At 41.9% G+C, this 26,147-nt stretch overlaps 2 protein-coding genes across 5 annotated transcripts in view; both read right to left on the bottom strand.

Moving 5' to 3' along the window:
* The window catches only part of slco4a1 (solute carrier organic anion transporter family, member 4A1), a 28,425-nt gene extending 13,373 nt beyond the window's left edge, over window positions 1–15,052 (bottom strand). Inside the window, exons 1-2 of one of the 3 annotated variants that reach the window (XM_031868782.1) lie at window positions 14,913–15,052; window positions 13,173–13,226 (exon numbers count right to left, since the gene is read on the bottom strand). The gene's annotated coding sequence lies outside the window, so the exon portion shown is untranslated. Of the gene's footprint in view, window positions 1–13,172 lie in introns of all 3 variants that reach the window. The other 2 variants (XM_031868779.1, XM_031868783.1) reach the window with 2 other exon arrangements.
* A 6,329-nt stretch (window positions 15,053–21,381) lies between these two features.
* Window positions 21,382–26,147, bottom strand: part of dennd2c (DENN/MADD domain containing 2C) — a 17,960-nt gene continuing 13,194 nt past the window's right edge. For both annotated transcript variants that reach the window (XM_031868795.1, XM_031868796.1), the window contains exons 14-19: window positions 25,079–25,256; window positions 24,724–24,765; window positions 24,021–24,129; window positions 23,652–23,894; window positions 22,354–22,440; window positions 21,382–22,272 (exon numbers count right to left, since the gene is read on the bottom strand). In XM_031868795.1, coding sequence (XP_031724655.1) covers window positions 22,241–22,272; window positions 22,354–22,440; window positions 23,652–23,894; window positions 24,021–24,129; window positions 24,724–24,765; window positions 25,079–25,256 — 691 coding nt within the window. In that variant the 3' untranslated portion in view covers window positions 21,382–22,240. The remainder of the gene's footprint in view (window positions 22,273–22,353; window positions 22,441–23,651; window positions 23,895–24,020; window positions 24,130–24,723; window positions 24,766–25,078; window positions 25,257–26,147) is intronic.

The raw sequence follows: 26,147 nt of genomic DNA, 5'->3' as shown, positions 1-26,147 counted from the left end.
CACACACACACAAACACACACACCTGACAGATAGCTGCACTGTGCTTACTTGTGCTTCTGTCTTTCCAAACACAGCTAAGTTACAAAGCTAGTTTAAAAAAAAAAGAAGAAAAACCTGCATTGACATTATCGCTTTCAAATGTGAAAATGTGGGGTGAAATAAATATTTGAGCTGTGGCCCATGTTGAGCACATAATATTGATACCGTCTGAGAAGTAATGTGCATTTTGGATTCAACACCCACTGATGTAAAAATCTTTCTAGAAACGTTGTTACTGGCTACTTTCCAAAGGTTGAGATGCTAGTTTGCTTTCAATCTAACTTTCTTAAAGTGACAGGCCTTGTATCAGTCTATATCTCCTGAAAGTTTGTATATAAAAGTAACAACATCCAAATATGTTTTTGATGATTTTGTTATGTGCATTTTGCACTTTTGAGAAGAGTTATTAAAAAATAAATCCCCAAAAAAACAATTGTAAATCCTTCTGTGTGCATTCATTAACATTGAGACTGATCTGTAGCAGCTTTAAGAAACAAACTACTGCACCACTGAAAACATATGCTCATGTGCACTGTAAGGAGCGACTTTTTGCAAATTCATCTGGACGGACTGCCCTGGTCAGTAGGTGTTTTAGAAGAACACTATATAGAAAACAAGGTGCAAAAAATACCAAAAACAAATAAATAAAGTAACAAAGAGGCTACAAGGACCTGAGGCTCTCTAATGCGTGCGCCTGCTGCACACGTGTCCTCCACTGAGTGCAGTCTGACACACACACACACACACATAGTCACCATCAATGGTCAAATTTTGAATACAACCAGTAATTTCAAAACGCACACACAAAGACGATTGATCAGGATCAGTCTGGGGCCTCTTCGTTCCTGTTGTTGGGTTCTTCTTTTGTGGATATTTCATAATCAAAAAGAGTAATCTAAGAGTAATCTAAGGGTTAAGCAACCTAAAGTTCTTCTTCTGTGGTGTGCTACAGGTTACATCAGGCACCTGAGGAACATGAACCTTAACCAATGAATTGTATGAAACATATGAATTATCATCGACCTCATATTGTTTGAATTGCTTGATAGAAGGTCACTTATTCCTTGGGATAGGGCTCCTACCTCATAAAGGTATATCAGTCAAGACAACCCAGCCTAAAGAGTACAGATATTTGGATATTATAATCTATGCTTGGCAACAACGCTTATAATCGGTTGTCACTGTGATATCATGTTTTCATTGTGATGAGCATGAGCAAGAGTGTCATAAGTGCTCACTGGTGTAGGCTTCATTCTATGCGGGTGTTGCAAACTGTTTGTGAACCATTTTTTCCTCTATATTTGTATCCAAATAGATATACTTTGAATCGATTTGAATAAACAAGTTAAAGCTTAATTATTTTCTACGGCTCCATTTTTTCATCTTGATCGGGACAAAGAACCAAGAGAGAGGGGCCTATTCTACCGGGTACCACTCAGCCCCTGAGGTAAGCTGAAGAACTGCACACACTACGGCACATGTACTGATTTCATCACGCACACACACTCTCACACACAGGGTCACAGGCAATAGGGAAGTAGGAGAGACCTGACGACAGTGTGAAAAGATTTAAACCAGTGGATCACAGAGTAGGAAGATACAAATTATTCTTGTTGCCCCGAATAGCTATCCGAGCACTATACTATATCGAAACCAAAGTATAGGGTTAGAGGGCGAATTAAAATAAAATAAGAAGAAAAAAAAGATCCATGTTCCGTGGTTTAAAACAATAAACTAACAGACCATCGGTATAGGTTTATCTCTTTAAAAAATGTATTTTTAGAACGTGCCGGAGAGAAAGGAGAAGCACGTAACAGCACATACAACACGTTCTCCCTCCCAACTCGTCACATACGGATGCTTGGTCAGTGGCCCCTTGGCGTCACTTTATAACGCACTGGGTACCTCAATACTTTTACCCTGCACCATTATTCAATGAGCAGGGTAGTCCCATAGATTGCAACATGTGGTTCACTTGGTTTGGGTTTAAAATCATGCTTCAGGTTAATTAAGTTGTAATAACTCAAATATCTCACTGTGGACTTCCGGTTTCACACGGGACATGAACAGCGGTCTGCTGGGTGAAAGTCCTGTGTTTGTTTGTGAAAGTCCTGTGTTTGTTTGACCCATCCATCCACCCCGACCTTCCGCCAACATGGACTTTGTCGCTCCTGATACTTTGTCGCTCTTCATACTCGTCAACTGACTTCCTACTTTACTTCCATCACAATTGCTACAGCCACCAGAGGCAGCAGCCCTCAGGGCACATTGAGCAATAGTTTGACGCCAAAGGGCCACTGACCCTGAGAACGCGTTGGCACATGGCAAAATGCACTGACACAGCTTTTTGATTTCAACAAACAACTCCTATTTTCGGCACTGAAACCAAAAAGCAGTCTGTAAAATAGTTGTTGGCAAGCTACCCCAGCTCCTTATTCTGCACGGTTTTCACTGAGCACAGAATACCGGAGGGTCCTCACAAGCAAAGCTGTTTACTGAACAACAGAAAAAGGACTTTCCAACCATGCTGCTGTGAGCTGCTGACTACTCAGCTGATCGCTCAGCTGATCGCTCATGATAAGTATGAATAAAAAGGGACGGAAGTCAGAGCTGACAATCCAATTAAAATCGCATTTCGATTGTCTGAGGTGGGGGTGGAGGTATAAAGGAATTTGTTTGGTGAGAGATTGTGAGAAGGTATTATAAAGCATCATGAGAGGCAGGGGAGGGGAGAACGAGTGGATCAGTATCAGGTGATGACGATACGACCAGAGGTGGGAGTGTCTTAGAACCGGGCCACTCTGTTAACAATGCACTATGGTGAGGTAATCCTTCACCACTGTTTGTTTTTTCTGTCCCTGGCTGCTTATGAACCAAACAAAGCCAGAAATTGAAATGTTCTCACTGGGTTCTTTTTTTCTCATTACAGTCCTATCTCATTTTCTATCTCGCCCTTTTCATGCCTGTTTTCAAAGTGAGATCAGAGCGAGCAGTTGTAATATTAATAAGCGACGGGCTCTGCCCTATACCTGGTCCTTTATCTTCACAGCAGCAACGTATTTGCTTTGGACCGGGGAGTCTTTCCTCCTCCGTGGTAAACAAAGGCTTTTGAAGTATCAAGAGGACGCCTCTCATGTGGTTATTAGGCAGCCACCAAACGACAGACTTAGACAAAGTCTCACACTGCCAATCACCCTCAAAGACAAGAATTTTGTTACTGCAAAGGAAGCAATATTTACTGTAGCAGAAAATTCGTTTGGGAAAAATGTAGTGAAGGAGAGAATCTGAGGCGAGCAGATCTGTGATCCAGTGAACTGTGAGGACAAGTAACCCTGTTTGAACCGAGCGCTGATGTAATTCCAGGAACCAGCTCTTTGAAGCTTCAATTAGAAAAGCATACAGCCCTGAATTTAACTCCAGCAGCATTGCGTAGTTTGTCCTTGTTGGCCTTTGTGCATGTTGTGAGACTAATATCACGTAAATCTGAGCATTGCTTGTAAGAGAGAAGATGATCACATGGAAGGAATATGTGGTCAGCTTTATTCGTCTCGGTCTTGGTTTGTTAAAGTGGAATTCTGACTAATTTGGTTCCATTTTCTTTGTTTGACTGCAGACTGTGACTGAGTGCAAGAGACGCGTGATTACTGGAACAACATCGTTGATTGATATTAGTTCGTTACCAGCTGTGGGACCCACCATTGGAAGTGGTAATATGATGTCTTTCCAACTCATTTCTATGTTCAGCCTCACTGCATGTTTGGGTTTACCACATCTGTGGACACAAACACACACACACACACACACGGAGGGAAAGAGAGAGAGAGATACTGTACATACACACAAAACACATACCTTTAATTACGCTTCTTTAAAAAACTATTTGCAGTGTTCACACAGTTTTCCCTTCTTTGTATTTATATTCTTAACGGCAATTGTTCTATTCTTATCTTAAGTTATCTTTATATATCTTTAAGATCAAAATCTACTGTTTGTATTTTAAGTTAAGCCTACTTATTTTCATTCATATATATCTTACTACAATGTTGCAATGCTGCACATCTCTGTTCACACATATCTGAATTCTAGTAGATTCTTACTTATTGTTTGTACGTTTATTTGTTTTTTATTTCACCCTTGCCTCGGCAAGGTAAACGGATGATTCCCATGCCAATACAGCCTCTTCCAGTCACGTCTGAGCCTGGTCCCTTTGCTCTCCTGCCTGCACTGCAGCACATAACGGGTCTGAAGGGGATACAATGCAGAGCTATGACTTCATGCATAGCAGACATTAGGGAAGCTAGATTCTTTTCTTAAAATCTGATTACTTTATTATGATTTTAATATTGTAATTTTGTTTCTTTTTCACTCAAACTACTACGACTTCTCAGGGAACACAGTGATGTGGGATATGTTTTTAATGTGCAGAGTTTTGAAGATGGACAGAAATCATGTTAAGCTATTAAAGTCCAACTATTCAAGCCTTGGAGATGCATGAAGTACATATAGGCTGGATCAAAGGAGGCATGTGCATTTAACTTAATGCAGCACATGGCACCTAAAAGATCTCAGATTTGATGGCTTCAGAAAATGATCAAATTGTATTTTAATGAAATGCCTCCTGAAAGGAAGAGTATGGCTTAATGATTACAGCCAACATCCTTGACTTTGTTCGGTATCTATTGCATCTCCATTATGTATCATTTGATAAACTATATCATCTGCTGAAAACAAGCAGTCAAACATGGACAAGCATACAAAACATGCTTAATCCACCATTGTATACCTCTAAGTTTAATTGACACAAACAAGCTTAATTCAGACAGAATAAAACAATGTATTGTGTGGCTCTTTCACCACCTGCATTAAAGTGTTTTATAATAATAAGGATAACAATACTACTAATGAAAAAAGTTGATTTAAATAGCACCACCAAGAAGAAGAGGCAGGTGAAAGAGGGACATGAAACGCATACAGTATATTAAGGTAAAACATAAAAGACACAAAAAAAAGCACAGTCTCCTTTTGTCCTCAGCCTGTAGCGAGGAACCACCAACAAAACTTGATAAGAGGGCCTCTGAGACCTGCAGCTGATGAAGGGCACCAGTAGCTCTTTAACCACAAGAATCTTGACCTGGATTCTAAATTTGATGGGAGGCCAGTGTTAAGAATTCAAAATGGGAATAACGTGGGTCCTTTTGACTTGGTCAAAACCCCTGGCAGCATGCAGCATTCTAGGAAGTCTTGCATTGGTGGGGGAAAATAAAATTGCACAAGTTAAGTACGGGAGAAAATAATGAATGAATGAGTAAATCCCAATGATAATTCATTATCACTAAAGTCAACACATGTTGAGATATGTCATATTTATAGTGACCTCACACAACACAAGTGTAGATTCACTAGAAAGAATAGAGCGAAGCAGGCAAATGTAGCAGCAGAAGGGAAATCATTCAGACGGACAGGCTGATCCTCAGGATGTGGGTGTCGGAGTGGTACTGCATGATGCTGGGCTCAGTCAGTGAGGCGCTCGACGTTACTCACACCACCCAAACATATTAAGCCGAACTCAGGCTGTATATCTGTCTCCATCATGTCTAATGTCTGTTGGTCTCTCTGTCTATTTCTCTGTAAAGGCGGCAACCTCCGGTTCTGCCGAGTGAAGCCAATGCAGAAGTCTCTTAAACTTGCATTCTCTCTACTGACCAGCAGGGGGCGATTCCTCTGGTTGCAAAAAGAAGTCTGGTTGTATAGAAGTCTATGAGAAAATGACTCTACTTCTCTCTTGATTTATTACCTCAGTAAACATTGTAAACATGAGTTTATGGTCTCAATCTCTAGTTTCAAGTCTTCTTCAATACAGCATGATGTTCATTTAGTAGATTATGCTCCATTTAGAGTCAAACAGACCATGAAGCAGGGTATGCTTTAGGGCGGGGCTACTGTGATTAACAGGTTGCTGCTGCTACCAGCGCCGTATACGACGTCACTATGTCACTCCTCCGCATTCCAAATTTGGTAACTTCCGTTCATCGGTTGCAAAAAAAAAAGCCAAGATGGCGACGATGAAATCGCCAAACTCGAGGCTTCATAAGGGCAGTCCACAAACCAATGGGTGATTCAATGCCACATACCACAGCATTTACAGCCTAGATGGCAGGACTGTATCAAATAAAATGTTCTAAAATCAACCGCATGGTGCAACACAAGAGGTTGCCCTGTTGCCATCTCCACCTCATGCTTCAATATTTCCTTCATCCTTATGCCCTCACAGTTCTCTAAGAGACACATGGGAGTTATTGCAATATGTGGCCAGTATGACAGTACCTAGGCCAGATCCTCTCTGTCCTTCTAGCAGCGTTCCAGTGCTCCCAGTCAAGTAGTCGCCCGTCTTACAGTTGGGCAGGGTAATCCGACCCTCCGGGCCCCACTAGCACTGTGGGGAATTAATGGGATGGGACAAAGTAGGCACTGACCCAATAATGGTCTTCTGCTTGGCTGCAGATTAGAGAGCAAACATCAACTAGCCCCACAGGCAACAGACAGCACTGCTCATTTACCCCTCACCTCCATAGCAATGAAGCATCTCTATTGTCTGCTCGGATGTTCATTCTCTTCTCTCTGACCTCTTTTATGATTCGACAAAACATAATGAGAAGACAAGAACAGAGGGCTGTTAACTAACAGATATATCGACTTGAGGTGCATTTGAATAACATTACAACAATTCTGTACTGTTTTCCGTGCATTATAACATTTCCTGGTTTGTTATGGGGAGGTTAGTCCGTGTAGCGTAAAAGTATCTACATCATCAGGTTCCTGTTTTCTTTTGACAGGTTGTGGTACAGAGCAAAAAAGCTAGCACAGTGTACTTAGGGTTGCAACTAAAGATTATTCTATTGTTGATTAATCGTTAATTATTTTACAATTGATCCATTATTGTACAATATATTTGAGGATAGTGAATGTAAATGTCCATCACAGCTTCCCAGAGTCCACGGCGAGGACTTCAAATGTCCTGTCACTTGTGGACTGTTGGTGATATGATATTAAAACAGAGAAAAGCAGAAAATCTTCACGTTTGACAAGTTGGAACAATTACCCTGATTTTACATGATGAAATTTCAAAATGTTCCCATCCAGTGTATTTATTAGAAATAGCCTAGTATCACTGCTGTTTGTGGTTGGGTTGTGAGAAGTTTTAGTTGGTTGCAATCTGCAACCTCACCGCTAGATGTTGCCAAATCCTACGTCATTACGTACTAATTCCACATGTTTGTCAGTTGTGTCCAAACAGAGAGCGAGAGGCGTGAGCCAACATACACACACAAAGAGCAGAGGTACAGAATAGCTTGTCGACCGTCAATGAGGAATAAACTCTGTGATCGGATTGGTCGATACTGCTTACGGTGATTGGACCCAAAAATCCTGGTCGCAGCCCCTTTAGTCCAGCCCCCTCACAGCCTAGCATGACTGCAGACTCTTATTCTTGTTATACGATCAATGTGATGAAGCACCTTGATTCGTCATTCATTCATTTGCGGGATCAGCGAACGCGGACATCCCTTCCTGCTTATTTGTGGTTTCTTAATTCATTTTTTCTGAAAATCTATTACACCATGATATACTGAATATTGATCACAACATAAAGTCCTATTTGCAATGCCGGAATATGTTTTATCTCCCACTACTACCATGTAATATACTTGCATACGCTGGAGGACATGCAGGGGGGAGTTCTTTTCAACGGCCCCTGAGTAACCGGGTGTGGACCTATTTTCTATTTTACTGTTTTTAATTTTGTCCAAACATAATATGTAATCATATGTTTGGCATTTTCTACAAATGATGCATTCGACAAAGTGGCCGCAGCTATTTGGATGTGGCAGGATGAATGGGCACAATGTGAACAGAGATCATATAATTCAGTGAAATCATATTTCCATCTGTGCACATCGGGAAAATTATTGATGTTTTTCTTCAATAAAGGCCGAACGCTGACGTATACCGGGTGTCACTCGCTCTTCGTTTGGCTGAAGTAAAGCAACACACACGTGTCCAAAAGTATCTGACTGCAAACATAGACACACATGCGCAGATATGCATCAACCCCCTGACCTACATCTCACACACATGCGGGAACATGTGACCTTGCTGCCTCCTGTTGGTGGTGAAACAAACTGAAATAAATGACCTAGAGAGCCAGCCAATAAGGGCCTCATACTTCAGACTTGTTGGAATAGTCTAAAAGGCAAAGTTTTTCAAGAAGGGACGTCTGTGCGCGCGTGAGATGAGACCTAGAAAGTATCCGGGTTAAGCGCGATGCCCTTCGACTGTCTGCACCGCTTGAAGCTGCACTTAAGCCTCGGCAGCGCCTCCGCCTTTCAAGGAACGATGGAGGGTGAGACGGCGCAGTGTCACCATGAGCACAGAGGGAAAAACAGTCAAGAGTAATTAAAAACATTATAATTAATATGGACTATTATACACAAGCAGGGTGCAGTCAGACACTCTGATTTCAAAGGAGCATGGTTCATCCAGCTCTGTCTGAAGAGAGGATGTGGGGGAGTCGGCAAATCACTCTTTCCAGGAACTCTTCTTTGCTCTCGCACCATTGTATCACATGACAAAACGACACCAGTGTCCTATTCCGTCCTGTTGAAACTACTCTGCATCCTTCTTGCTATTCGTCTCATCCACATGCACATGCCTCGTACTTTTCCATACATTTGCTCTTCCTCTATTTCTTTGGTCGTTGTGTTGCTGATGGTGTTCCAGATGAGCTGTAGTAAGGGATTGTGCAAATATAATATCTGGGGTTAGGGTCATGATAACAGTCAGAGATCTGATCTCATACATATCAGGTTATACAGAGCCAAATTGAAACCAGATGTTCCAGAAGTAACAAAATCCCATTTTAAGTAAAGCAGGTAACTACAAATCCAGCTCATGAACAGAACAGTACTCAACAGCACGCTGTAGGGTTCACTCCAAACGTATTTCAAAACCCTGTTTATGTTGTTGAGTATTTCATATTTCTGTATTTAGTTGCGTTTCATAGACCCTAATTCCCATTCACAAATGCAGGTTAAACTCCACCGGCTAAACAATAAGAGGGTACTGCAACGCGCATGGGCAGCTGACTGAAACAATGCAAAGACTACTGTGCCAACAGACAGTTAAGCTAGTGTCGTGTTAACGCACCATAGCTGCCATTGAGATGTTATGGCTTAGAAACTGCATAACTCAATTGCCACTTAATTGCAACATTGTGTGTGTGGAGAATTTGCTCGTCCTTTATCCCGCTCTTTCTGGCCCCATCTGCCATTGTGAACTGGGACAAACAATCTCCTCAAATTAGACGGCATTAGTTCCGCACAACACTTATCGCCACAGCAACAGAGCTCCCTGGGAAATCACTGCGGCACCATGAGATTTCTATGTGGTGCATCACAAAAAGATTTGAATCAGTGAAACACAATACAACTCTGTTGACAGCTTGTTGCAGCTGAGGTGAGGTGTAAGAAACAGTGACATGAAGAGGAGGTTCAACCTTTGATAGAGGACTGATAGGTCTCTTGTGGTTTGATAAGTAATGCTGAGTAATCGCTTTGACAGCCCAAATCCACATCACACAACAAGCAGTCAGGACAAGTAACTTATCTACAAAAGTTCTAATGCAAAGAAACAGAAACAAAACCTGAAGCCTTTGTCCAAGAATGGTTTCCAGCAACAATCTCAGCAGACAAGTCTAAATCAGTCAATCTGTGTTCCTACGGTTCGATCGTTTAAAGATCCTAGTTTCTCTTCGATGTGCTGATGTTCCGTAATGGAAGGAAGAATCTAAACTCAAGGTCCACTTCCTCGCTTTTCATTTAATTTCATACACATCTCATGTTTGTCTGCAGTGGATGGAATCCAGAATTAACTTTTCACTTTCATCTTTCTGCTTATACTACTATCGCCACACTATCAGATAAGAGTTTGCTAAATATGAAAAAAGAAATGCATGGAACTCACGACTCACTCCGGTCTATGCATGGGACAACACATAGGCCTACTTGTGCACACAGACTGTTGTGACAGCTGTCGGTTACTAACATTTTCATTCATGATCTTCACGGCCACCCCGTGTTTAGCCAGAGTGATAAAACATGAAGCAGAAGCAGTAGGAAATGTTCCGTTAGCATTGCAGTCACTTAATAGACATTCTGAAACGACATTAGGAGAATGAACAATAAGAAAACAATGAACATGCTGCATTGTTTCCTGTGAGACCTTTGTGCGTAGGTAAGTCATTTGACACCAGCATGGGAAAGGAGGACTCAGCCCCAAACAATGAAAACTAGGCTTCGCTGCAACACAGAGGAACAGGGGTAGTATTCAAAACAGGGTTGGATTTCATGAAAATCTTCCCCTCTAGTCCAAATTGTGTTTTGCTTTCTGTGACTTCAGGTGGATGATTGAGCCTTGCTCTAGGGACCGTAAGGAAATATCGAAAATATCAAGTTCTGCAATGTTATGTTTTATGATACTTTTTTGTGATTCTCAAAAACAGTCAATTTTGAATGAAAGGTTTACATGCAAAAATGAACCCGATAAATACTTGATTTCTTTTGCAGAGATATTTCCCTCTGCGCTCAACTCCAATCACAGCTTAATATGTGGGCGTACCAGGGTCATTCTACAGGTAGCAGAGATCTGCTGGAATGTATTCCTCCTTACATACCAAAAACTTATTGTACAACATTAACTAACTTCTAATGAATCCACAAAACTTTATTTTTATATATTTCATGAAAAAATGAATGTGCAGTTTCTTTGTCATTGGTGTTGCTTATAATGTAAACAACATTAAATGTTTGGAAAAATCGTTTAGCTTAAAAGGCAGAGTAATTGAATGATGACACCAAGAAAAAATATTTGATTATTTTCATTTTTTAATAAAACTGCACACGTTTAAACAACATTGAAAGGATTTATTTGATGTGCAGTATCATTTTTTTCTGCCAAACAAACTAATGAAGAATATTCAAACAAAAATAGTTCGATACTACCTAGAAAATATCAACGCATCATTGCATCACCAATCAACACACAAAAGATTGCTAGAAATTAAAAAAAAAACATCTAATATCACATCACTGAAAAAACATGTAACACCAGTGATGCAATACAACGCAACTTATTTTCTCAGCGACAAGTGGAAAACTTAAAACATGTTTTTTCCTTATCATAACCTCTCTAAGGTCCCAGCTCTTCTTTCACGAATGCCCAAATCCTCTCATCCACCTGGACGGATCTCTTGTTCACAGCAACTGGCTCTGGCATTAAGCACATGATCTGATCATCCGCGTACCAGTTTACATCTTCTATTGGGGGTGGCCAGTAGAACTTGGTCAGGTCATACCCTGCTGGTCCTGTGTGTGGCACTTGATTTAGACATTATGTTCCACCACTTCCAGGATAATGTTAGGGTATCATACCGAACAATACACCACTGCCCACAGTGATGGATCTCGATCACGTGTGGTCGGTGTTACAGGGATTGTGGCTCCGACCAGTCTCCTTCTGTAGGAGGAACAGCTCCAACAACAACATCTTGCGGACCGTAGCATGGGCAATCCCACACATCCTCTGCTGCCTGGCAGAAACAACTGATGTCTCTGTTTTTGAGGATTCCAGGTGTGATGCTCAAACACTTGATCGCCGAAAGAGGGACCTCTTGCATCTTCTTTGCCCTTAACTCCACATCTTCGTTGCTGACATAGAACAGTTTCACGTGTGTGCCTGACTCTGTAAACACCTGATAAAGAGTCTGAGCATCAGGGATGTCCCTTCTGTGGCAGACTAAGGCATCTGCAGACCTCTTCAAAGCCCCTCCTACCCCAACCCTGAGTACCCTTGCCGTGGCTTGCTTCAAAACAGTTTGGCATCACAGGGTGACATGGTGTTGCAAACAGTGTTGTCGGCCATGTTGTCCACATGTTTTGAATCTGAGAGACCATGTTTGTACAGTGTGTCAGCCATGAATTGAAGATTTTTATTGGAGATGACAGACTGACCTTGAAGTATTCTTTCTTGTGGCTTGACTCCCAGGACTCTCAGAATTTTCAGAATTTGCTGATTGCTGTTGTTTTGTGAAACAGAAGTATCTCCTCTTGTATTTGTTACATTGTTTTGTGACCAGTTTTAGTTTCTCCTCCAATTCCTGGATTTTTCTTCTTCGTCTCCTTTGGCCATTGCTTCTACGGACATTTGTTCCTTGTTGTCATTGCCTGTCAACAACATTGAAGAAATACTGTACATCGGAATATAAAAGGAGTCTTATTTTGGAAATCTTTACTTTTTCTTTCTTTTGTTAAGGAGTGAAATGTGTCACCATCGCGAGAGGTCTGAAACCCACTTGTGACCAAACAAAACACGAGAGCCCATATAAGGAAAGTGGGTGATTACATGTTTTCCAATGTTGTATTTTATATGACTTTTTTTGTTACCTTGAGATGCTGGGTGATCTTTCGGGGGATGATTGGGGGGGGTCAAGAAGTCTGTGCTGCTCTCATCAGATGTCTATGTCTTGCTTGGTTAACACACCGCGCCTCTCTCTGAGCTCTCCTTTACCTTTCAGTTAGATCTCTTACTTTGTTCCTCTTTTGGGTCAGGATATCATTGACATAACATTGACGCCGGTTTGTCAAGTACTCTGCTTGACATGTAGGGTCTCCATCTTTCCGCTGCCTGTATAATCTTTGCCTTTCAGCAGCACTTCATTTCGCCATGGCTGACAAAAGGAAAAGTACAAATAGTCAATAATTTAAACTTTTTTCTTCTCCTCATGTCTTTTTGCAGCTTTTATGTGGCTCACTTATACAGGAGTGTCACTGGAGTAACACCAGTGACTGTAGCTCAAATGACAATACGTATATAGAAAATCTACAGTTTTAGCAAAATGGCTGCCATGTGTCAAACCACTTGTTTTCAGGCAAATCAAAATCATTAAACTGTTTAATATATTCAGTTTTAATGTTCAGCTTTTAACCCCTACGGCCAATAAATGAGTAACACGAATGACAGACTTAAAAGCTTCACTCAGAATTCTTACATCATGATATTTTAAACAAGACATCTGACTTACCAAATGTCTTTGGCCACTGCACTTCCTCCAAGGACCTCTTGATCCAAGAAGAACCTCAAATGGTCAGTGTAGGGACATGTAAGGAGGAATAAAAGTCAAAATAAAAGTCTTTTGTGTAGCATGAACACCAATGACATAATTCTGTGTGACTGGTATTTATTTGATATAGTTAATAATAATGAGCTATTTTAACGTTTTCTTTTAACTGTTCTATTTAATATATTTCATGTTCAATGTCAATGTGAACGAGATTAAATTCATGAAAATATAATAAAATTAAATTGTAAATACATTGCCAAGTTGAACATTGAAAATTAGATGAATAAACTTAGTTGTATCATTGCAAGGACAGTCTTTAATTATTGAATATATATAATTCATGATTTTGGTGTCTGCACAAGTAAGTGACAGCACTTCCACCGTTTTTGTAGAATGACCACCAGTTGGATTTTGTGACATCTCAACTAGTTTCCAATGTGCAGAAACTGGAAGCCTCCAGTGCACATATAGCTTTACCTCAGAATATCTGTGGGCATTAATACATCCAAAATGAAAGTGAACAATAACTTCAAGCTCTCTAAAATAGTTTAAATCCTTTACATCTATAAATCCAGGATTATTATGATTGTTCTCTTGGATCTAGCTCCTTTTAAAACGCATGTGACTCAGAGGTGCGCAGTTTGGGAATTCCCTGATAAACGTCCCTGTGATGCAAGTCCCCTCCATCACATGGAGGCCCAGTGAAGCATGCTCAGTCTCTCCGGAGCGCAGGTGTGGGTGTCTGGCCTCAGCGGCGCACAGTCATTACAGGAGACAAAGCGCGCGACGCTTGCGCGCTTCAGAAAAACACGTATAGGATACCACAAATGTCGGTCTGCCTGCGCAGCTCTTTGCACGCGCTTTCAGGAAGCTGATGCAAGACAGATAGACTAGTCTAAGGGCCATTGCCTCCCAACACCCCGAGATATTTCGGCACTGAATGTAACTGTCTACTGACGTTTAGAATGATAACGCATGATGTGATATCGACATGGTGTCCCTTCACGTGGAAACCCAGCAGTGGTCCCACCCTGTGGGAACCCTTTACTGATGCACAGGGAGAACTGCTGTAGCCCTCAGTAGCTCTGTGAGTGATCGATTTGAGCGATCAACAAATCAAAGGCACGTGGCAGGGGCACTGTATAATTAGAAATGATAAATGTGTTTTTCGTCGACTAGACCACGAATATGGGCTGTTCTATTCTACTGTGTATTATAGTAGAAAAGTAGAAGTGCTATGAAAGGAGGAGCCGTTTTCATATCTAACAATCGAGACATATACGCGTTGTTTCAAATGATAGCCTACTGCGTACTGTTGTTGAAGGCTTCCCTATAAATGACAGTATTTGCTTGGGCGCAGTGTCGTATGGCAGAACATGCCCATGGATTACAGAAAGCTCCATGTGAAGGATTAATGCAACCAGATGCTGTTGGTGAACAAGCCTTTTTTTCCATTTGAGCCCATCAAGTGTTATATCTGGACATGGTGAAGAGAATCAGCGTCTCTGGCACCAAATATTCACCGCTAACGATGTTGCAGATCACAGAGTCAATTTCAGTGTTTTGGGCAAACCATGTCAGCATTGGACATGTGAATACATGGATGTCCACGCTGCTGATGCTGAGCAGCAGCCGCACCGCGTATACGGAGCGCAGCCCTCACATCCCCATCAGTGTTACACGTGAAATAAAATCGCTTACCTTAAAATACACGAGCATCATTCCATTCTTCTCACATGTTCTGTCATCCGTGCAGTGTCTTGTAAGGGAAAGGCTACAGCTGGGGTAGGATTAATTGCAACGCGACTGGTAAGCGCCCTTCTTTTATGGAGCGAGCGAGTTGTAACTGCCTGTATGGAAGGTGATCGATGCCGCAAAAAGGGAAAAGCACCTAACATCAGAACAGTTTAAAAAAAAACTGGATTAACAAATAAACACATCATTATTATTTTCCAAAATAAAAAGTTGGAACATTGCAACATTTTAGCACATTTATATTGGCTTTTTGTGTGTTTTAGAATTTATTAAAAAATGGTATTGCTAGTTTATAAGCTAACTATCTCCCTTTATAGACTACTTAGCTGCTGCCTCAGGGTTATCAAACACTGCATCAGTAAATACACCAACAGTTAAAGCAAAGTCATATTGAGGGGCTGCCTTTTCTTTTTACGGACCAAAGATGTGGCCTTCAATGTCTGCCATGTGATTTTTGTAAATTCTGTTCAAGTCCACCTGAAATGAAATTGCATTAACGTAATGTGATGGAATTTTTTGCCTGGTACAGCATTCTTCCGCTGCAAATCCCGTCCTGTTTTCCCCTGTGAGAAAGAAATCTATAACCAAAAGGGGGAATTTTCATTTTATATTTTGGGTTTTCATGAAGGTGTCTCCTACTTTTGCATTAATTCAACAGAAAACTGTCAGACGGTATGGGTCTAAATAGCTGCAGAACATATTTTGATGGATTAACTTAAGTTGTAGATTTGCCTTGGGTTCACAAAGCTCTAAACAGACTTAGAGCTGGTTTAATGCTGAAAACATCAAATGCATCTTGTAAAAGTCATACATTCTCTTTTTTTAAATCAAAGGAGAAGTGATGTTAATAACGTGTTGTCTTCTTACGCAACTTCTTTTCCTGCTTTTTGTTTAGGGCATTAATCACCCTCTATACTTAAGGAATCACTGATTTCAGAGGCCATCCTCTTGTCCAATGACGTTTCACCTCTGTGGTGCTATCAGCTCTGGACCAATAAGCTGAAGAGTCAAGCTGAACCAGCAGTTGAGAGACAAGTTACCACTATGACTGATGAGTATGTTTGTGGCTCGGCCATGGCCTTAATAAAGTTCCAAATACTGGATCAACATATGTGTCACAGACAATGTAGCCTGTAGTATTTACTGTATTTACTTCATAGGGGAAATGAAATAATTCAATATAATCATTTACTGTGGCATATTTGTTTAGAATTTGGAAATTTGTATTGAATGTAGAATTTCACATTTGTCTTCATTCACGTGTCAGAAGTATGTGGAGGTATGCGTGCATAGGTAGGGACTGTATTTACTGTGATTCTCTGAAACCACACTTAACTGCCCATCCAATCACACAATAAAACCTGCCTAACTTTTGCAGAGGCTCAGAACTTATAAATGAATAAGTGACACAGCCACAAGGTGATATTCACATGTGAGAAAGAGCTGCCTAAACTGCAACATGTCAGTCACAAAAAACAATGAATTATTTACATTTTAAAAAAGAAATGGGAGGTATCTGTAAAGTCATAAGTCCACTCGCTGGATGAGTGAACATGTGCTGCATGGATGTTGTGCTGGCTTATATGCAAGGGGCGAGAAGTTTTTTGCAATCCTGCTGACAAACTGACAGACAAACCAAACCGAAAAAATAATCTTCTTGGTGGAGGTAATTATTTCACAGGTTGATTTGCTTCCAAAACTGTGGGGGTACAGTAAGATTAGGAAAGGGGCTTTGGGGAAATCTCTCAAAGTATCTGTGATGGCCCCCTTGTCAGCGGCATGGGACACACCTGGATCTGATGGGTCCATCTACTCCCCACATTACTGACTTTATGGATTCACAATGTGTTTGCATTGGTTTTGGTTATTTTGTGGCATGTCTCCCGTTTTTCGTCCCAGTCCAAGAGCCGGGCTGTGACGCGTCATTGACGAAGATACTAAATATATGTTGAGGTATCCACCAAGAATGTCCGAGACACAACTACACCCAAAACTTATCCCTCTATTTTTCTATAAAATAATTGATACACCAATTGATTAATTGACTTACTGAAATTGTGGATTAAACAAATACTTGCAACAAGGTGAAACTGTGGTTTTGCTGAGTACTGCAGATGAATTTTGATACTATCTAACACCTCTATACATGAGGAGCGAGAAGCGAGCGAGACCCTACAGCAGCATCCTGTGGTTTGAGCAACTGGCTGACATGAAACATGACTCCTGTGACCTATTGCCAAATAGGAAGTCCTATCTTGAGGTGTTACTGACCTTTTAAGATGGTGTTATTCAGTATTATGTGATTTACTAACTTGGTTGGGTCAGATTGTTTTTGATGCTCTGCTTATGTATCATATATGATGTTGAAGTGTGATTATAATGCTTAGACAGTAGCTGTTGTGTTTTTAGTGAAGCAATAGGGGTCAGATTGGCATCTAAATTGAGGGTCAGGGTCCTGAAGCTAACCGAGTGAGGTTCCCAACCACGAGGGGTTCCTCCTCCAGCGGTGGCCCCAGAGGAGGTTCATCCTGGAGTACTTCCAGTCCTCCCACACCATGTGTCCGTCTGACAAAAAACGCTACAGAGGGACAGTACTTATAGAGGAGAAGCTTGCAGACAGACTTTTCACACAAAAAAGGTCACAAATTAACTACAATAAAGACCACAGACTACACATTTCACTCATCAACAAATGTTAGAGCAATATAAAAAAGAAGCAATTTATATATGCCATCAGCAGGCAAGCAACACCCACAATCCTTGGATGTATTATCATGTCTTAATACTTCACTGTATGATTTGCAATAGGGACTGATGTTGATAAGCATTTAAATTTGTATGCATTAGTAGGTAGGGTAAAAAAAGCTGTGGTCAAGCCGCAGTTTCCAGTAGCCTTCAAAGACTAGGACAGGAAGTCACAGAGATCTTTACACCCTGTTAGATCCGATTTGTAGGCCATGCAGTTTGCAGAACACGTTCAGATGTATTTATATTTGTTTGTAAATGCATATATGTGGATGTGTGTGCATCTGGCACTATATCCTATGATGGTCTTTTCATGTCTGCCTTGTAAAACACGTTGCTACTCGTTTTGATGAGTGCTATGTGAATGACCTTTATTATTATCAACCACACAAGATATGTTCGTCAACACATTAAACATTCTACGCACAACATGAGACTACACGCCAACGATCTGGCGTTAAATATTATAATTACAGCAACCAGCTCTCTGATGGGGAGACAGCCAGCTGCTTCCCATCATGCCCGCGGTCTTGCAGCCGGTGGAGAGCAACTGCGGCGCCTGGCTCGCTGCTGCTTGGATCCCTCCGAGGTTATCGTTGCCCACGTGCGCAGGGCGGGATCAAGTGGGACACAAATGTAACCGGCATTGCATTGTGCGGAGATTGCCGGTGATCGATTGTGCGCAGGCGGGGATCATCATCGACCGAGCTCACTGTAAGTTGAAGATGTGCTTAACTTTGTTACACTTGCAACTACAGATGCACTTCCAATCTCTCACCACTAGAGTGTGACATTGTATCTCTGTAATGTGCTTCGATAAACAATCATCCGTCAATTACATCTGTATCTATGCAGGTTTGAGACAGAAGAATGAACTGTATTCTTTTGGCAGCATTGGTTATTGTGAATGAATCAAAATGATTAATAATAATAATAATAATAATACATTTTATTTATATAGCGCTTTTCATAAAACTCAAAGACACTTTACATTAAAATCATCATATATATAAAAGCAATACACTAAAAACATAAAATACACAATAGTGGTCACACATTAAAAGCAGTTTTGAACAGGTGGGTTTTGATTTGAATGTGCAAAGGTCAGTGCAGTCTCGGATGTGTTTGGGGAGAGAGTTCCAGAGGGAGGGGGCAGATATGGAGAAGGCTCTGTCACCCCATGTCCGGTGCTTGGTCCTGAGTGGAAGAGACAGGAGGTTGGCATCAGAGGAGCGGAGCCGACGGGATGGAGTGTGGTGGTGGAGCAGGTCGGTGAGGTAGGAGGGGGCCTGATTGTGGAGGGCTTTATGAGTGAGGAGAAGGATTTTGTATTGGATCCGTTGTGGGACGGGGAGCCAGTGGAGGTTCTGGAGAACAGGGGTGATGTGGTCACGGGAGCGGGTGTGGGTGAGCAGGCGAGCAGCAGAGTTTTGATGTACTGGAGTTTATTTAGGATTTAGGATTTTGGATGATGTGCCGTGGAGAATGCTGTTGCAGTAGTCAATTTTTGAGGTGATGAAGGCGTGGATCAGAGTTTCAGCAGCAGATGAGGAGAGTGATGGGCAGAGACGGGCTATGTTTTTTAAGTGGAGAAAGGCAGTTCTGGTGATTTGTTTGACGTGGTGTTGAAAGGAGAGGTTGCTGTCGAACATGACTCCGAGGTTGCGGATGTGTGGGGAGGGAGACAGAGTGGATTTGTCGATGGTGAGGCAGAAGTTGTGACTGGCTTTGGTGAGGGATGTGGGACCGATGATCATGTCAGATTTATCACAGTTCATGAAGTAGTAATACATACAAGATTACTCTTCTTTTATTATCATCATGATTAGTATTATCATTATTATCATACAAATCTTGCCATTGTTTCTGAAGCCGCAGCACGTTTTCAGGTTTAGACAGTTGCCCATACCACTTTAAAATAGTTGTCCTCGTCAGCCACCGTAGTTTTGCATCACTGAGCTAAAGTTGCCCCAACCCCAAGGATTTTATATTTTTGACTACCGGATTTGAATGTCATCCAGAACGAAATGAAAACACATTATTGGAGAATGAACCAGGTGTGTAATGTAGTCTCTGCCTGCATTCCTCTGATTTCATGTGTTTTTATGTCTTAAATCCTGAATGTTTCTGTGTAAATGTAATATGCCAAGCTGAACACCCATGTGCCATCAACTTTGTTTACATCTCCAACTTCCCCTAGTAAACCCATGTTTACCAACAACACTAGGAATTGTGGGTACTTCCCTTGGGCAAAGTCTGCAGAAATGCAGACTTACAGAAAGTGTTCGTAAAAGACTCAAAATGTCTGCAAAAGAGTCCTCAAACACTTGCTTTATATGCCGAGATGGAAGGACACAAGTACTTCCAATTTGCTAACATTTTTAAATGCCTGGATGAATTTATTTGTTGTTTTTTTTCTAAGTATTTTAATACTTTAACTTTTTTTTGAATGTTAGCAAATTGGGATTTCCCTGAACTGTTCCTCTGAGGAGCACTTCTTCTATGACAAAGATTCGCACCATGACGTCTTATTTTAATATTGATTACGATAATCCAGATTACACCCCTGTGAGAGTGTGCTGGCACTAAAGTGTGAGGTACTGGCACAGACCACGCAGAGAGCGGTGTGCAGCAGCCACCAGCCTGCCCGGCCCGCCAAGCGCTGGTGGCGCCCAAAGATACGACGCCAGCAGCGGTGGGCAATAGTGATGTTCCCCCGGATCGATTTCATCTGTCTGTCAGTGCTTTAAACATCTGGAGGAGAAATCACTGCTCAGCCAACATCTGCCGCTCGCTCACCCTCAGAGGAAAGCTGAGGCAAAGCGTAAGAATGCAAAAGTGAGAAGGACCGAGGCAGCCATGCCCTCGTAAAAAATATGTAACATGTATGAAAAGTTGTTTTGTCCGTCAGAACCCAGTCCTATGCCGACCCTCCCTGGGGTTTATGTCAGAGAGGGGATCGCTCCATGACTGGGTCGCCTCCTCCAGGCACACAGGTAAAACCAGCAGAGGATTCCGTGTAGGTAAGCCTTTTCTCCTCACTACTAATGGTCTCGGTGAGGACTTGAGGCCACGCGATACCCTGCTCTGCAGCCGCTCTCCTACAGGCCTCGTGCAGGGTCATTCTAGGCTTTCGGGTTTGAAGATCCGCTGCACGCACCGTCCCCGGCCACCGGCTTTGAAGCCTGAGGGAGGATAAGGGACTCAACATCTTCCTTGCAGTCTTCAGAACTGAGGCTTTTGGACTCGTCCTCAAGTCCTCCTCAGCAATGTCTCCGTGCTCCGCCATCAGGCGAACTTCATGCTCGTCGGGGGTCTTTTAACGGGGGACTGCATCGAGCAGGCTCCCATGGGGATGCTGTATCCCTGGGTGCTCTCAGGGGGATGGATACGTGTCCATTATCTGGAACCTTTAAACATTCTCTGTTGTCTTTGGACATGCAGTGTGTTTCTGTATTTGTGTTTTAGTTCTTCTAAATGCCCTGCATACGATGTCAAATTGGCGTGTCGTCTATTTGCATTTTCTTAATCTGCAGTTGTTGAGCTCTTGGGGCCACCATTATGTATTGCCTCCTACACAAGTGTTTTCAGAGTGATGCAGGGCTACTGTACTACACAGTTTTCAAAGCATTTCAATTCTAAGAAGCATAGTCAATCATTAACTGCTGTCCTTGGGAAACCATTTATTCCATTCAGGACACATCATGCTTTTATACAAAAATATTCCAAATACTGTACACTGGTTCTCAACATTGTGCAAAATCTAAAAAACATATTTACAACTCCAGTTAAAAAAAAAAGGGAGAAAGTCAATGACGGAAGAACAAAGCTAATTTCTGTGTGTAAATGTTAATACTAATTTTGATTGATGAGATTTAACCTGCACACTTTGAAATGTTCTGATCAGAGTTAACAAACCTACTGGATCTGAAATGCAGACAAATAAAAACATAGCAAATAAAAGGTTTGTGTACAGTTTGTGCTGAAGGGAACGCAACGTAGGTAATGGAATCACATTTAAATGTATAGAAACATGCATCAGGTACAGATTGCTTTCAAGTGTAAAGTACTTACAAGATTGAAATTTAACATTTACGTGTTGCGTTCACTGTAAAATGCACACATTGTGTAGAAGAGCTGAATCTACGTGACAAACGTTTCCAGTCAAAGAAAATAAAATAGTTACCACCCCGCACGTTCAGGCTGATAACTGAGGTTAGGTCGCCGGAATTTTTTTTTTGTAGTTTTCCAAAAGACACAGTGCCTCGTCCTCAAGGTTTCAAAGAACTATTCTCGAAGAGAAATAGTCTTTCCAGTTTCCGTACGATAAAAAGTGCGCTGCTCTCCGACATGCATACGTGGCTATAAGATAAACCTGGTCCTCTCACACCAACACTCTCCACCGTCCCATTCACCTCCAGAGACAAGACTCCCGTCCACATTCAACTCCTCAGCAAGTCCAGCACCAACAAGTGTTCCGTTTGTAATTACATAGTATTTCATTTAAAGGCCACGGTGTTGGTCGGTGTTCATTTCATTTGTAGGAGCTTCATCTTGTTTCCTAAAAGGAAAAAAAGAAAACCAATGAGCTGTTGGAAATTAACCTTTGAGAGGAAACATTTGATGATGGAGCAACGCTTACCCAGTCCTTTAAGAAATTTGTTCACACCTCTTGGCTCCGCCTCAGGGTAAGAATCCAGATACGCGGCCACTCTGGCCTCAAAGAGACCTGGGAGACAGTCAGGACACAGTCGGGAGAGTTGAGCCACCAAGGCAGCGTGTGTACATTGCCATAGCAACTCAAATAGCTTTTGTTTTTGCCATACTAACTAAAAATACCTACGCTAATTCAATCCATGCTCTGCTTTGTAACCACAGTGGTGTCAAAGCAAGTGACTAATAGGCCAACTTGGAAAAGAATACCTCTGCTAAGTGTTACACCATGTTTCTGACCGTGAGTAACCCAGATGTGTATGTGTGTGTGTGTGTCTGTGTGTGTGTATGTGTGAGTGTGTGTGTGTTATTCAGGGCCTCAAGCAAAAGCTGCTTCACTTTTCATTTCTCTAACTGGGAATGTTGGATTTGGCAGTGATAGGAGAAGTACTCAAAAAACATTTCTTAAGTAGAAGTATTAAGTATTAATAGTGACACTATTAATACACTACAGTTAAAGTCCTGCATTCAAACGTTTACTTCAAGTAAAGAGAGAACGAGAGGCAGTATCAGCACATGTGATTCACCTCTCTTCAAGGCGGAGCCTTCAACTCTAATAGCATGCTGGATAGTTTCATTCATAATTGTGCATCATATTTTAATAGTTATATTTTGTGAGTCAAATCTGAATCTGCAACGTAACCAGTGACACTTCTCTGTCAGGTACATGTAGTACTACAATGTTTTCCTCTGAAGTAGAAGTACACAGTAAGTAGTACGCAATACAGTTGGGTTGCATATTTTTTGCTTTGGGGTCCTGTTGCTACTTATTTTCTGGGTGCAATGAGTTGGAATAGTAACATATAAATATTGTTTATATCTAAACACCATAGTAAATCTATAGCTGATTGGGGCCCCAGGCCCAGGTTGCCTAACGGTAGTTTGCTCCTGGTGTGTTTCTCTGAACCAGAGTGTATTTCACCGGCGTTTCTGACCGCGTGCAGCCACGACTTGGTGTGTGACAATACCATTTTTTTCTTCCTATTGATTATATAATTAGGAAAAGTAGTTACTGAGTGAGAAGAAATTTCATCTCCAAGTTTTGTTTTGTCTGTTAAGAACTGGTATCAGTGCACCTTAATGGAAACAGAGAAAATAGTCCCCATTGGACAATATAATGAGCTGTTTCATGAAGTCATGTAAGCAAAAAAAGTTGTCTTAATCCTTTGTTTTGTTTTAAAGAATCAACCCTTATGACTGTTGGCACCGCTGCATCAACACAATTACCTCTCGCTCCTCCCTTGCGCAGCTCTTTGTCCTGAATGAAGCCGGCAAACATCTGAGTATCCATGAAGAGCTGCAGGAACTGGCGGACTCCGCGGGAGGGGTGAGATTTGCGGAAGCTGTCGCGCTGGACCTCCCTCGTTCCGTTGGAGGACTCGACCATGTGGAGGGGATAGTGGCCCACCAACTCCACGAAGAACCGCACAAAACCCTCCGACACCAGAGAGCTCAGGTCAGCCGGCTGATCTGGACGGGCCACATTTTGGAGGAAGACAAAACGGTAAATAACAGACTCCAAAATAGATGAATTGTACCGTAGTTTTACAATCAGATTTAAGATTAAGACTGTGCAGCACATCTGTTTATACCAACCTCCACATCTGTCTCCATCCTCCTGTCTCAGGATATCCTCCCTGTCCTCCAGGATCTGCTGCAGCGCTGCCTGCAGTTTACTAGGCAGGATGCAGTCTTCATCGCCCAGCTGTCACACATCACAGGAAAGGTCAGCAGCAGTCGCATGATGCCAGTTTCAAACATGCATCCCAACTGTCACAACATACGTACAAATAAAAATACCCACTGCTGTGAAGCACTTAAGGCAATCTGTAAGTATTTTGGCATTAACCCATTTCAAATCCAATGTGCTACTGAGCTAAAAGACCAGAACGTGTGTCACCATCTAAATATCCCACCAACAGACATCACTGTGTTTGTCAAGTCATCTTTACGATGACAAAATTCGTGTCACATGCTGAGGAGGGAGGCTACCAGCAATGCTGAAATCACAGTTCTGTATTTGAGATAAATATAAATCCAACTGAACAAAACAAACACATTCATCATTAATTGAAGAGACGATTACTGTTGTATCAGCTGTAAAACAGCCTTCCTGTTTGGTTTGAGCTTACGTACCACATAGCTTCATCTCTGCAGAGCTTGTGGGCATAACATAACTTTCTCTCTGTCACCCTCAAAACATTCTGCATACAAACAAGGGACAAGTGTAGGCAAAGCCATCTTTCCCCAACTGGCACCACACCTATCATTCCTATTATACACCGCTGTGTGTACACACCTGAATGACAAACTTGTCTGCACACAGATCCACTATGAGCACCTGGGAAGACAACGAGAGGAAAGAATGACAGTTACTGGCTGCAAGAGTTTTCACTATTTCGCAACATGAGTTACAAAGAAGGAGGGGTGAGAGCCTGAGCAGCGGTCTCTTGAGGGCGTTTCTCAGCCACTACTCACGCACAGTGGAAGCTACTTACTGGTTCTGTTTGGGATTCATTCACAATATGCAGGGAAGGTACGGCCAACAGATGGCAATAAAACCTCTATATACACAGACCTGTCTTGATAATCAGCAATTTTACAACGCAGGCGGTGATTTTAAGACATTTCAACAGAATTGTAACCGGACCGACCTCCTCGATGGGCAGCTCCAGCAGCTGTGGCAGGCAAGGGGCCAGCACCCCAATGAGGAAGGGGGTGGGGGAGCAGCTGATGTCCAGCATGCTGGCCGGTAGCACAGGCACGAAGGTGTGCTGCCAGGTGAAGGGGTACAGCAGCGCCAGCACTGCATGGCTGCACCGAGACAACACACTGCGGTGAACGGGGGAGGAGAGAAGAGATTAAAACAACTACTCGGTTCTCACACGGATCGCGTGACACAAAGATATTAATCAAAGCACACGGTTGTAAATCTTTTCCAGCACGTTTTCAAAGTGACTGGAAGAGCTTTTAGCAAACAATTCTGGTGTGTCAAAGAGTTCTCCCAAAATCCAACTGATCTATGCTCATACTCTCAGTGACACTATCTTCTACTGGTGACACTCCTTGTCCCTTTACAAACTGATGTTATTATACTCCTCTGGAAAAACCCTGCCAGCTTTTTTAGTAACTTTAAACCAGGTTATCAATCAACATTTCCTCTCCAAAAATCTGTTATGTTATATCTGATAATCCGTTTTAGACTGCGTTAACATGCCACTGACTCCATCACAACCATCTCATTCTCAATCTAAGCACAGCGTTGAACATGGCTGATAGCGGCAGGTTGATATTGGCTTGTTATCAGTATCAGCGTGTGTATGCGAAAAAAGGAATTGCAGTACATATTGTAGTTCTTGTAGCCTTCACTTTGAATGTATATACGGCAGTTTACTTAATCAAATAAAGACAGAATTTGAAGTATCCTATTCAACTGGGAAATGTCCTGCTGAATAATAAGCAGCTCGGGATGGGTCAGGACCTGTTGTTGTTGGCCCTGTGGAGCCCTCTGAGACACTGTAAGTGATATTGGGCTGTACAAATAAAACCTGACTCGACTTGTCGTTGGGAAGCTGAGCATTGAGGCCGAGGTACACGCATATAAATAACACTGGCACTGGGCCTGTGTGACGTAATCAAGCATTAATGGGTGTTTTATTAATTGCAGATCACATTCTTATATATATATATATATATATATATATATATATATATATATATATA

The sequence above is a fragment of the Anarrhichthys ocellatus genome, unplaced genomic scaffold, assembly GCF_004355925.1.
Source record: "Anarrhichthys ocellatus isolate YVR2014 unplaced genomic scaffold, GSC_Weel_1.0 scaffold44, whole genome shotgun sequence".
Lineage (NCBI taxonomy): Eukaryota > Metazoa > Chordata > Actinopteri > Perciformes > Anarhichadidae > Anarrhichthys > Anarrhichthys ocellatus.
This window is presented reverse-complemented; position numbering and strand designations above follow the sequence as displayed.